Source organism: Hyaena hyaena, unplaced genomic scaffold, assembly GCF_003009895.1.
Source record: "Hyaena hyaena isolate Hyena2069 unplaced genomic scaffold, ASM300989v1 scaffold_285, whole genome shotgun sequence".
Taxonomy (NCBI): domain Eukaryota; kingdom Metazoa; phylum Chordata; class Mammalia; order Carnivora; family Hyaenidae; genus Hyaena; species Hyaena hyaena.
The window spans coordinates 1,312,615-1,326,081 of record NW_024080917.1 but is presented as its reverse complement, the minus strand read 5'-3'; the positions used below and the strand labels follow the sequence as shown (position 1 = coordinate 1,326,081).

Below are 13,467 nucleotides of genomic sequence, written 5' to 3'. Positions count from 1 at the left end.
CCCCCCCCAGAGGCCGCCTCCCCCCTAACCAGGCTGCCTCCCTCCCCGCCACAAGACCCCTCCTCCTCCCCCAGGCTGTCTCCCCCCTACCCAACCCCCCCCACAACAGGCTGCCTTCCCCACAGAAGGCTGCCTCCACCCACACCAGACAGCCTTTCCCCCCATACGAGGCCGCCTCCCCCCATATCATGCTTCCTCCCCCCAAACCAGGCCACCTCCCCTGCACACAAGGCTGCCTCCCCCCACACCACACTGCCTCCCCCCACACAAGGCCACCTCCCCCCCACGAGGCTGCTTCCCCCTAAAAAACGTTCAGGCCTGCTGCTTTCGACCTTCCTGTGAGCGGGAGGTGACCAGTGCGGAGCCTGTCTTCAGTAAGAACAAGCAGTGCAGCGCGGCTGGCGCTATGAGAATCCCAACGCAACTGAGGACGATGGAAAAGCATCTAGAGCCTGACCATTCACAATAAACGGCACATGCTGTAGAAATAAGCAGACCCGTTCCCAGCTCACTCACAGGAACCTTTAAGTCCAACCTTCTGCCCTCCGAGCTTCTTTCCACAATGGACTGCCCCCCAGGCCCCGAAACATGTTTCCAAAATAATAGTTTTTTAAAAGAATCATGCAATAGTTAAGATGTACAATTTCAGGGGCGCCTGGATGTCTCAGCTGGTCAGGCGTCTGACTTGGGCTCAGGTCATGATCTCGGGGTTCATGGGTTCGAGCCCCGCGTCGGGCTCTGTGCTGCCAGCTCAGAATCCTTGGATTCTGTGTCATCTCCCCTTCTGTGACCCTCCCCCGCTTGTGCTGACTCTCTCTCAAAAACAAATATATGTAAAAGAAAGACATACAATTTCATAATTCTACACATACAGCTACATTAATGTACGTTGAAGTATTAAAGTTGACCGTGTGGTTGGTCACGCTCTGTGACAGTATTTACATTAAAGGAAAAGAGGCCAGAGAAAGGCCGGGCGGTGCCTTCCGGCCACTCTGGTTCACTTGTGAAGTGAAGAGCCCTCTGGTCCACATACACAGCCTGTGTGGACAAGGCCCTTCGTCAGAAACGAGGTTTGGCCGCTTTAGAGGTAAGACAAGGGGCTTGGAGTCATGTCCAGACACCATCGCTGTGAACGACAGGGGTGTTCCAGGCGGCGGCTCAACTTTCAGCTCTGTGTTACCCTTCACTTCCACTGTGCAATGGCTCCCCTGCCCTTTGGGGGTGAACATCTGTAACTACTCTCAAGAAGAACTGCTGAATTCTCTCAGGAATGGGGAGGAGGCTGCTGATAGGCAGTCCGTGATTTAAAAGTTTAGAGCAGGGGAGCCGGGGGACGCGTCAGTCGGTTAGGTGTCCGACTTCGGCTCAGGTCATGATCTCAGGGTTCATGGGTTTGAGCCCCATGTCAGCCTCTGCACAGACGGCTCAGAGCCTGGAGCCTGCTTGGGATTCATTCTCTCTCTCTCTCTCTGCCTCTCCCCTGCTCATGCCCTGTCTCTCTCTCTCTCTCTCTCTCAAAAATAAATAAACATTAAAGAAATTAATAAAAACATTTAGAGCGATCTTACCCACGTTTCCCCATACTGTTTCCAGTGCCTGGTACCAAAGCCCTCTTATTTAGCAGCGGTTATTCCCGGAGGGACAGGTGCTGTGACTATTTAGCAACCACACAACTTTCGACTGGGAAGTACACGGAGCACTTAAAACCCAATCAAACCCACAGCAGCGCGGGAGACTCGGAGCCCAGCAGAGGGGAGCTGGGCCCCGGCGCCTGCCGTGCTGCCTCACGCACCTGACTTGGGGCGTGACAAGCCGTGAGTCCTCCGTGACACGGTCACAGGAGAGTGGCGGCTTCTCAGAACCCTGAGGAGGGGACGGAGATGCGCAGGGGGCCTCCTGGAGGCGCGCACGCCCTCGTAACTCGGTGGGCAGAGTCCTCACCTTTTGATGAGCTTGATGGATTTGAACGCTTCGTCCATGTCTCCGGCGGTGACAGAGAAGCTGAAGTTAAGCATGGCGTCCTGAGCGGCCCTATCGCAGCCCTCCAGCCCGATGAAGTCTCGCAGTGGTCTCCTGCCCACCACGTGGGGGACGCAGCGGCACCCCGGGTCCCCCCGGTCTTCCCCATCTGCTTCTCCTGGCTGAAGGACAAAGGGCACCGTTTGCAGTCGGGTCAGGGACGTGAACGCGCACACCCGGCCTCTGCTCAAGATGCGCGTCCGCGCGGCTCTCTCCGCAGGTAGGCGTGGAGGTCGGCCGCAGTCCCTGCGAGGGGCCGGGCGAGCCGTGGGCTCTGGTTTCAGGCAGCAGGAAGCACATCTAGCTCGCTGATGCCAACTCCTCAGTCACGGAAGGGCTGTGACAACGTTCCCCCCCGCGCCCAGGTCTGCTCTGTAGCCTCGAGAGGCATCCCACCCCCACACCAGGGACCCCCCCTGGGCACGGGGCCCTAGAACTAAGTCACACTGACAAGATTTCTAGCAGCATTTTCCAAAGCCACAGCCTGGATTAGCTGTGTGCCCTCAACGATGTTTTCCAGAAGAATCATCGACGCTGCATGGCGCTCCCCGGACAGGTGCGTGGCAGCTGGAGATACGACCTGCTGACAGCCTGTGCCCCCTCCTCACTCTGCCCCCTTCCGCCCTGCCTGGTGCCGCCCACCTCCGGCCAGGGACTCACATGTGTCCTGCCTCCCGCAACCCCTGCTCCTCTCTCTGCGCGGGCCCCGGTTCCCCGCCCCTCTCTAAGGGGGTCACAGCCCATGCTCCTTGGACCCCGCTCCCCTGGCTCGTCCCGGTCTCGTGGGACACTGTGCCTGACAACAGGACGTGCTCGCTCACTCAGATGACCATGCGTTTCTTCACCGCAGACCCGTGGTGTGGGGGCTCTCAGCAGGGTGGGACTGGTCTGGGAACCCTAACAGACCTCATCCCTGCCGCGGCTGCTGCTGCTGCTGGGTGACCCCCGGCCCGCTCGGGTCTTGCTCCATCTCAGGGCCTCCCTGACGTTCATCCGCAGTCTCCAACTTAAGGGGGCACTCGAAACACTGGCAGGATTTGTCAGACCCAGACGTGGATGGCAAGACCCTTCCAGGCACAGAGCAGAGCATGAGCAAAGGACCTGGGGCGGCCCCCAGTCTGGGTGGGTGAGCACAGGCTGGGTCATGTCAGGCGGAGGCTGAAAGCTGCAGAGCCGGCACCAAGTGGGAACTTCCAGAAAACTTGTGCACGAACCGCCAGGCAGAGGCCGGACTCCATCAGGTCAGCCACGCCGTGGACCCGGTGCCCCGTTCTGATCAGAACCTGGCCCGCTGTGGTCGCGCCGCGGAAGTCTCACGGAAACAAGAGTGCCTTGGCTCCGCCGCCAGGCGCACTGGCCGCTGCCCTCGTTACGGGGCCTCAGCTCTGTCCCGAGAGGGGGGCACTGAGCTGGGGACCCTGGGTCGTCACACTGTCATCCGCACCCTCGAGGGTGCAGACAGGGAGCCTCCAGACGCTGTATCGATGGCCTTGGATGCGGGTCAGTGGCCCTGGAGGGCAGCTGTTAAAGAAACACTCTTCCCAGCTACTCCCCACTAGCGCTTTGGAGGCCAAGTTAATGAGCCTCCCTAGCTTGCTAATCTAGTTTGTGAACTACTTCCTGCACTACACACTCAGCCATGGAGCGCTCAAGCCACAGTCTGAGCCCGGACAAGGGTTCTGCGGAGCGACACGGGCGTGCGGCTGCCGCACGGGGCAGGGACGCAAGCAGAAGGGGCCACATGCAGTTAGGCAGAGTCTGGGGGCCCAGTGGTAAGGGTACAGCGGCACACGCTGCGTCTCTGGGGCCGGCAGGCGGGGCCGGGAAGGCGAGGGGAACTCGGAAGGCCCACAGGAGGGGAGAAGCCGGAGTCCGGGCTGGGAATGACGGGCAGAATGGGAGAAATGCGGGTAACATTCACTTCCCTTCTAACCTGCGGCCGCGGACAAATGCTGGAGGCTGGCAGAGCAGACATCCCCCCAGGAACCCCGGCTGCCTTCACGGCAAAGCTCCGTGGGCCGGAGAACTGCTCAGCCGGACGGCAGCTGGGCCTCCAGGACCCTGGGGTCTGCGGCGTAAGCACAGTCCCGTTGGGAACCTCCTTGACTTTACCTCCCCAACTCCCACAGATTATCAGCCGCCTCCCGACCCCGGTGCAGCTCCTTCTGACCCCTGGTCCCGTCCCCGTGTTTTAATAGAACCACCTTCGTGCCCCAAAGTGCCTCAAGAATTCGTTCTTGACTGCTGGCTCTCGAACCCTGCTTCAAGCCAAATCAGGGGAATGAGGAGGAAAACTCGATAGGAAGAACCGAAGATGCGCCTCATGTTTTGAGTCAAGGCAAGGAGACCATGCCTGACGAACGCAAAACGAGAATGAAATCCAGAAAAATGCCAGCGTGACGGCGCAGATAGTTTGAGATACGGGAATGAAGAGCCGCTGTGCGGGCAGAGCCGCCGTGCCTCCCGTGACGCTCACGGATCCAGACACCCTGGCGACAAGGGGGCCGAGCCCCAGGGAGACCGACAGCCCTGAGAGCGCGCACGTGCGTGAAAACAATCCCGTTCCGTCAAAAATAACCACACACACGTGTGAGTGAGACATGCCTCCCGAAGAGCCACACGCTGGCCCGGCCCCAGGAGCCACCCCTGCGCCTACGTCGCCGCAGGTCCCTTAGCCGGGGACGCAGACTTGCCATGTCAGTGCTGCCCCATCTTGACGGCAAAGCCAAGTCTTGTAATTTCCCTGACCCGGGGGACCCCTGACCGCTGGGGCTCGGGGCACAACTGACAGCAGGTGCGTGTGTCGAGGGGTGGCCTGTGGCAGCCGGGAGGACCCCTGGGACCCGGGAACGCGGCCCCGCACTCCTGGGGTTCCCACCTTCTTCGTGAAGTAATAGTGAGGCACCTGGAGGCCCAGAAGCGCCTGGTAGGCGGGAGGCCGGGGGAAGCTCTCCTGGAGCAAGAAGCCGTGCTCTTCGGTGATGAAGAAGGACAGAACCAGCACGTCCGCCTGGGGGAGAGGGAGACACGGTGCGTGTGGTCGACAATGTCACCTTCCACGCTGCATCGATTCCCACGTTCACGCCACAGAGAAACAAGGACGGACGTGTGCACACAGCCTCGCGCAGAGGACCCACCTCCCGCTAGACCCTCTCATGGACGGGTTTTCTCGCAGAAAAACCAGTCCTTCCCACCCCAGCCGGTGACGGCACCGCAGAACTCTGGTGTTTCGGTTTTCCTGTTCAGCGGCTGGGCTCTCACTCAGTCAGCAACTCAGAAAGAGCCTCTCGTCTGCTCTGCTCTCGAGGAAGAGGGCCCAGGGGTCCGGGCAGGGGTGCACAGCCCCGGGGACGGGCGCGGCAGGAGGCCCAGGCCCAGCGTGCCGGGAAGGGCCCTTGGGTGGCGATGGGCGCGCACCCTCACCGCCCGCCTGGGGCGTCTCCCGGACAGCCGTGGACTCGTGGGGACGCTGCCCCCGTGCGCTGCCACTCAGCGTTTCAGGCCCAGGATCGGGGGTGCGTCTCAACGTCGGGGGGCAGGACACCGACTGCTGACATGCGGGGCCCTACGCTCAGCACCCCGGGGATGGTGGGCTTCCTTTGGCAGGGACACAATCCGCCAGCGTCGGCGGGCTGGCTGCCCTTGCGGACTCGCCGGGACCTGCTACAGACCCCTCGTCCCTCCCAGGGAGCACCCGGTGTTTCCACAACACCAGGAAGTGTCAGAGTCCTGGGCGCTACGGTGGGAGGCTGGTGGGGGGAGGCCAGGGCCCAGGACACACGCCCCCTGCGGGCTAGCTCTGCTAACTCCCCGGGTGGCAGGCTCGGTCCCGGGGGGATAGTAACACGCAGCACTTGGCGTAACAAGCAGACTACAGTAGGACAGTCTGAGTGAGGGCAGAGGGGGACCCGCCACCCCGCAAACCCGGGGGCCACGCAGGCCGCGGGTCAAGGTAGCAGTAGGGCGCTGACCTCATTCCAGCTTTCCCACGAGCCACGTCAGGACCGTGGGCTACCCAGCCCCCTGCCCCAAGCAACGCATGCGGCGCAGTCACGGTACCGTGTGGCCCGGGCTGTCCTCGGCGGGGGGCTTCTTGTCCCCGGGCTGCGGCGGCGCCTCCCGCACGGCCTCGCACACGAACAGCCGGGGCTCGCTCTGGTCCCAGAACTGGCTCACGGGAATGAGGCCTCTCAGTGTCTCATCCAAAAAGGCGTGGCTCCTGAAAGAGAAGGCCCGTCCTGAGGTCTGAGAGGCCATTCGGGTCGGTATGAGGCGCCAGGGACGCTCTGCAGACGGCCCGCTCCAGGGCCCCGCGGCCAGCCTGCCGGGGCCACGCTCGGACGCAAGAACGCTGGTCAGAGAGGCCCAGGGCGGCCTGTCGGAGGGCGTGCGAAGCTTGGGTTCCCGAGGCTCCAGGGAGGGCATGAGCCAGGAACGGCGTGGACCCCGCGTCCTGCGGGGCGGACGTGTGCCGAGGGGTGGGCGCGCTGCCCACAGACAAGGTAGGTCTGGAGGTGAAGGGGGGGCTCAGACCTCAGAAGCGGAGGGGAGTCTGCAGGGTGGCTGTGCACTGCTCCTGGGGCCACGAGGGTGTAGCTCGGAGGTGGAGGGTGGGGGGAAAGTGTGAGTCTGAAACACAAATCACGCGAGGAAAACGGGATGAGTCACACACGAGGGGACTGACAGAGGGGGGAGCTGTGAGGTGTCAGAGCAGGCAGCTGGGACAAGACTGCTCTCGGGGACCAAGGCGCAGGTGATGATATGAAATTGTGGTGGACACCTGGGTCCGAGGAAGCAGAGCGAGGCTGGGGAGGAGCGAGGGTGGGCCTGTTCCGGCAGGGCCGCCAGCGGCGACCAGTTCCCACCAGGGGAAAGAAGGTTCTAGAAGAGGGTTTCAGCAGTGGAGGGACAGGGGACTGTAATACAGCAAAAGGAACAGGCGCCGAGCTCTGCTGCCTGGCACGCAGTGTGGGCGCCCGCCCCACGCGTACCCGGGTCCTGGGCAGCGCGCTTTCCAGTCAGATGCGAGCCCTCCGGGGGGGCAGGGAGAGCGTGTCCCTCGCAGCAGCGGGAACTCAAACTCCCTGAAGGTTTATAGGAACTCCGTGAAGAGCAACGATCACTCTTCTAGAAAGACACCACCACCGGGACAGATGCGCTGCGACGCGCTCCCTTCCAGGAGCGGACGGGGCCAAGTTACGGCCACTCTCCCGACGTCCAGGCCATCGTGTGGCCACAGCTGCCTCTGCGCTTCCGGAAGCCTGTTTCTGCTGGATGATCCCAGGTCCCCATCCCACCCGCCAGGCTGTCGGCTTCACTGCTTTCTGCACCGCTAATTGCTGAGGGCCTTCAAGTTGGAGCCTAACTCAGCCACCACCCGCCCGGAAGCTGACCGGTAACTATCACTTTCACTAGGTCTCCAGCGAAATCCCCCTGGAGCACAGCCTCACCTCTTGGTCTCTTGCCCGTTGAAGGACAAGCTCTCCCTCTGATCAATCTGCCCCGTCTTGAAGTCCAGGATAGTCACAGTGTCCATTTCCACGTCGTAGAAGCAGATTTTGGAATCGGGGCTGCCGTCAGCCTAGGGGAAGAGAAACCGGGGCTCACGGAACCACGGGGCCAGCACGCCGTGGGTTTGAGAACAAGCGTCCACGGCCCGCCGGCCACGCCAGCACTCCTGATGTGGACGCCGGCGCACCGTCATCGCACTGCGCCCGCTGTCCTGTGGGTGCTTATAACCTCAGGGGGCTGAGAACCCCTAGAACGCTGTGAAGGTCCGTACGGGCTTGGCTGAGGCGGACGCACCGCAGGGGCACGGACGAGTGGGCCCCACACACCAGCCCCCACACAGCTGAATGAGAACGAGGGAAAGGGGGCTTGGCTGTTGGGGGCAATGAATGCCAACCACTTGGGTGGCTGTTCAAGGCTTTATCCTCACAGACGACAGAATGCTAAATGGGGCCCGAGTACCTCTGAAGGGCAAGATCAATTTGTCACAGTTTTAGAGAATGCCGTACGCTCAACAGCAGCACAACAATCACAAACCAACAAGCCAGAAGCCCGACCACCAATCACAAGCCCGACGACCCAGAAATGTGCTCCTACTCGTCACCAACACCATCAGCGAGAGGAGAAACCGCAACAAACCGGGAGACGTTTCAGCGACGCGGAAGGTGCCCAGCCTCCACCCCTGCGTAGGGGAGCGGCCGACCGCCGCCTGCGCCAGCCCCTCCTTCCCACAGCGCACCCCCTCCCCCCCCAGGGGGCGCCCGCGGGGCCAGGGACAGCTGGTTTTCAGCACAGACTCCCTTGTGACACCTGAACTTCATCATTTTTTTCTTTCATCGCGGACAAGAATTCCCGGTGAGAGGAGAGACGTTTTTGTCCCTTAGTGTCACCGTGCCGTCCCCACCCCTGCCATGCAATCACCCCCAGCAGCAGGGAGATGGTGCCGCGGCCCCGGGCACGTTTGCTCCTGTTCCCCGGGGGCCCTGGCCTGGCCTCCTGCTGCCCGAGGACCCCCATCTCCAGCCAGACTTCCCCCCGGGGCCCAGGGCTGTCTTCACTGGCCCACGTGCTGCCCAGAGGAGGCTCAAAGTCTGCACGGAGACAGGAGGCCCCACCGGCCCCTTCCACCTCCCCGTGGCTGCCCGGGGTAGAGCCGGCCCCCAGCCGTCCGCACCCACACCGGGTGACCCCCAGCCCCCTGAGACAGGACTTCTGCACCCCCCACCCCACTGAGAAGCAACCTGCAGAAGGATGCTACGTGACACTCCTGCCTCGCCCCTGCGCCAAGATTGGCGCCCGGTCCGTGCCCGTCTCGGCCTCCGCCTTCTGCCAGGGACGGCGGACCCTCAGCCAGGCCGTGCTCTGTCAGCTGCTCGCACTCAGGGTGCATCTCCCTGTGCCTCCCCCGCCCCCCCCCCACCCCTCTGGAAGTCCCCCACCCAGCAGGGCCCCGCATCGGACTCCGTCTCTGATAGGGGTTCGTTCCTCCGCAGGGAGGGGCCGCGCTCTCCCATTTACACATCCTCTTGCGTCCGCGGTGCCGGGCGAAACGCCTGGGTCACGGAGGGCAACGGTGACCGGTGGTGAACGAACGGACTCGCGAGCGAGCACTCGTGGGCGACAGGGCCCCTGCGCAGAGCAGGACAGACACGTCTGCGTCCCCTCGGTCACACACTGCCCCCCGCTGTCGTCACGACCCGCCTTCTCTAAGCCGGAGGCTCAGAGGGCCCGGCCCCCCTCGTGTTGAGAGGACGCAGCTGGCTGGGGAAAAGGGACAGAAGAGAGGAGTGGCGCAGAGCCCGCACCCAGAAGGGACTGGCAGCCAGAGGGGGACGCGGCCGGGCACCCACCTTGCTGAGGAGGATGCTGATCCTGCTGCCGCTGGCGTTGCACCTGAGCGAGGCCATCCCCGCTGCGCCCGGGATCAGCGCGGCCAGCGTCCGTTCGCCGCAGTGCACTTTGGCCTCTCTGCAGGGGGACACGGGGTCTCAGGGGAGGCGGGCCCAAGCTGCTCTCCGAGGGAGCAGAAACCTCCCCTCACAGAACAGAACTCGGGGGTCCTCGAGGGCGCGGCCGCTCGCACGCCAGGGCCTGTACGCCACCGCAGGGGCCCAGCTCGGCCAAGGGCGAGCGTCGTCCCTGACAACGACATTCTATTACTTTTAGGCATAAACATAACGGCTCAACGTCTGGGTGAGTTTGTAAAGTTCCCGGGTTTAATGAACAGAACCTGCACTCGGCCGCTCTCCCCCCACTCCTGCGCTCGGCCGCTCTCCCCCCACTCCTGCGCTCGGCCGCTCTCCCCACTCCTGCACTCGGCCGCTCTCCCCCCACTCCTGCGCTCGGCCGCTCTCCCCCGCCCCGCGCTCGGCCGCTCTCCCCCCCTCCTGCGCTCGGCCCCTCTCCCCCCCCCGCGCTCGGCCCCTCTCCCCCCCGCGCTCGGCCCCTCTCCCCCCCGGGCTCGGCCCCTCTCCCCCCCTGCGCTTGGCCGCTCTCCCCGCCCCGCGCTCAACTGCTCTCCCCCCCACCTCCCCGCACTCAGCTGCGCTCCCTGCAGCACGTTTTGGCCTTCGTCCTGCCGGTGGTATGTTAACGTCACTCCACTTTCCAGACACAGTGTTTTTTACAAATTGAAGGTTCGCAGCAATCCTGTGGCCAAAACGTCAGTCCAACACCGTCTGCTCACTTTGGGTATCCATGTCACATTTTCGTAATTCTCGCGTCATCTCAAAGCTTTTTACTGTCGTATGTGTTATGGTGACTTGTGCTTACGGGGGCTGGAAGTTCAGATAATGGCTAGCGTGTTTTGGCAATAGTGCTTTTTTACTTAAAGCACGGACGTTGTTTTTCTGGACATAACGCTGCTGCACCCATAACAGACCATAGTAGGGAACAGACGTGACGTTTACGTGTTCTGAGAAAACAAAAACCTAACCTGACTCTCTTTGTTACAAGCTTCGCTCTATTCTTTGGTCTGAAACTGAACCCACAATTGGACAAGAACCATACCTTCGGGAAAGATCAAAGCTTTTAAAGTGAGCCAGGTCTGTCCCCACAACCAGGAAATTTCCACAGACGTCAAGGAGGCACGGGCTCCCCTCTGCCTCGGAGAACAGTAAGAGCTGTTTCACGGTCCCCTGAGGAAAAGGAAAGAACGAGGCTTGAGGAAAGCAGCCTGTGCTGTAGCGTCTCCCTTGCCATGGAGGGTCACCCGCAGGGAGTCCTGTACGCTAGGTGGGCGCTCGGGTAAGTGTGCGCAAGCACCGAGCAGATTCTAACACCACACAGGGAAGACACGGCGGCCGGCATACCTGGGGCTCACAGCCGCTAAGAACTGTGGAATTTCATGACAAGGGCCACACAGAGGTCTCATCTCACGTGAGCAAAGGGGACTTTCGGTTTCCGCCCAGGGGCGGGGCTGGCTGCCCGGAGGACCACCCACTGGTCACAGGGCTGCAGTGAGGCCTCCGTAACCACCCAGAGGGACTGGGCTGGAGGCCTCCGGGCAGGTAGGGGTGCGGGGAGTGGCACCTGGCGGGGACTCCCCGGAACGCCCTGGGCGCCTCGTCATCTGGCTGCCGCCTCGTGTCCTGTGTCACCTCCTTCCACACGCCGCTGAGCGTGAGTACGGGGTTCCCTGACCTCGGGGCGCCGCTCTAACCAGCTGGAAGGGCCGCAGGAGGAGGAGGCTCCACTCTGTGGCCTGTGGCGGGAGCACGGCTGGGGGCGGTCACACGGGACGAGCCCGTGACCTGGGGGACCCGGTGCTGTCTCTGGGTGGACAGTGTCAGAACTGAGTTGAATTCCGGGCACCCCGTGCATGAGGGCTGTTCCGCGTTTGGTGTTGGGGAGCCCCGCCCCCACCCCCGTGGGCACTGGCTCCCGGGACCTGCCGCAGGCGCCACCTGCGGTCCAACGGCCGCCACCTCCAAGCACTGCCTGGTCCCTCGCTCTGCCGTGGCCGCCTTCCCAGCTGCCCGGCTCTGGTCCTCAGGCTGCATGGCGCCCCCCACCCCCGACATCCTGCTGGCAGCTCCCCCCGCCCTGCCCGCTGCACAGACACGACAGCTATCTTCTAGGGAAAGTAACGCCAAAGTAAAACACGCCAGGATGCGTGTCCCCGTCCCTCCAGGCTTCACCACCCCCGTTGGCTTCGGGACGAGGGCCTCAGTCCAGCCAGCCGGACCTCCTGTGGTAGGGCCCCCTCCCTAAGGAGAGAGAAAAAGAGGAGAGACTTCAAGGTCACCTGGATATGCGCCTAGGTGCCTACATTCCCCATGGCCTTGTAAACTGAGACAACTTAATCAGACTGCACGTTTATGTGTTACGACGCACGGGAAACAAAGAAATGGGAAATAGATAAAACAACTATGCCATGTGATGTGGGCCGCTCAGCTTTTTGGGTACGAACCCAACTGAGCGGTGCCGCAGGAATAAAGTCGCTTCCTGGAAAGCAAAGCCTCGGTGTCACGACTCTGTGTGCGAGTCCTGCGGCACTCCGGCCTCGCCTCCCCGCTTCTGCCTCACGGTCGGCACCACCAGCCCCTTCTCCGGAAGCTCCAGCCTGTCACCAAGGTGCTCTCACCGCCCCGAACGGCGTAAAGCCCTGGGGGCCAGCGGGGCGCCGCACTCCAGCCCAGAAAGGGGTCCCGCCTGAGAACAGGCGGTGCGAGGCAGCCCGGCGTCGCCTGGAAGGAGCGGTGACCGCCGCGGGGTGCACGTGTCCGTCCTCAGGGGCGAGGAGCAGTCTGGAGAGCCGCCTGTGGGCTTCCCCAACCCGGGAGCCTTGCTGCGCGCCCAAGACCAGTGAGTGCAGGCGCACGTTCCTGTAGCTACAAACTCAGCAACACGTAGCTCCAGCCCATCTGTCGCGGGAGCCCCCCAGGCAGCCAGCGGGCTCCTCAGTCACCTCCATTTCACAGATCTCTCGCCCTGTCCCGCAGGCCATTCTCCCGTTCCCAGTACGCCTTTCGCCGTCTCCCAGCGTGGTGACCTCCCAGTGAAAGTCAGTACGGTGAAACCACCGTTGAGATGAACCAGGAAGGCCACCGGGGGCGCCCGCAGCCCTACCTCTCCCGGTCAGTCGCAGACTGAAGCAGCACCGTACAGGTGGGCGCTACGTTGCACCACGGAGGAAGGAGGGCTTTCTCCTGCCTGGGCGACGGCCCAGCCGAGAAGCCGCCATGCTCGGAAGTCGCAGCTCCTGCCAAAGGACTTCTGGTTTCCCAGAGCCCTCCTGACCTCAGGGGCTGCCCGGGGTTTTGCTGCAGCTTGCTGGTCCCGAGTTGCAATTCTCTGCCACTCCGGGATGAGCCCACTTTTGTGGATAAAATAACTGGCAGTTTTATCTTTAAGGTTAACAGTACTTGTGGGTCAGACGTGTGACGGAGAGAAGACTCCCAGTGACTCCAGGCCGGTGAGCCAACAGGCGCCCGTGCCCACGGAGCCAACCGGGCTCGCTGCTGTGTCTCACCCACCGGCGGTGCTCCTGGATTCTGAGCCCTGCTCTGTGTTTTGAGCTCTCTGGGCTAACTTGAGATGTGTTTTTAAGGCTTTGTCTTTTTTGTGAGTTTTTGTTTGGCTTTTGGTCCAACTTCTTTTTACAACTGGTTAGGATTTTTTTTTTTTCTAGAGAAAAACTTGCAAGACACAGGATCCCAGCCACCAAAACACTCTTGAGATCATCCCATGCCCCTCATTTTGGGTCCTGACTGGATTCATGTTTAAAAAGTATGGCCCCTCCTCATGGGCCTTTCTAACCAAACAGACGGACTTAATGAAAAATAACTTGTAACTTCCCCAAATTGTTTGGCTCAAAATTAAATCACAAAGCTGCTACTTGGAAAAAAAAAAAAAACACCTCGAGGGGCGCCTGGGTGGCTCATCAGTTAAGCATCCGACTTCGGCTCAGGTCATGATCTCACGGTTCGCGGGTTCAAG

At 62.0% G+C, this 13,467-nt stretch overlaps 1 protein-coding gene across 1 annotated transcript in view; it reads right to left on the bottom strand.

The window, feature by feature from the left end:
* The window catches only part of IFT140 (intraflagellar transport 140), a 75,086-nt gene that overhangs the window by 33,272 nt on the left and 28,347 nt on the right, over positions 1–13,467 (bottom strand). The window contains exons 13-18 of the mRNA XM_039246769.1: positions 10,537–10,664; positions 9,378–9,495; positions 7,470–7,600; positions 6,079–6,238; positions 4,898–5,029; positions 1,942–2,141 (exon numbers count right to left, since the gene is read on the bottom strand). Of these exons, the coding sequence (XP_039102700.1) occupies positions 1,942–2,141; positions 4,898–5,029; positions 6,079–6,238; positions 7,470–7,600; positions 9,378–9,495; positions 10,537–10,664 (869 nt within the window). The remainder of the gene's footprint in view (positions 1–1,941; positions 2,142–4,897; positions 5,030–6,078; positions 6,239–7,469; positions 7,601–9,377; positions 9,496–10,536; positions 10,665–13,467) is intronic.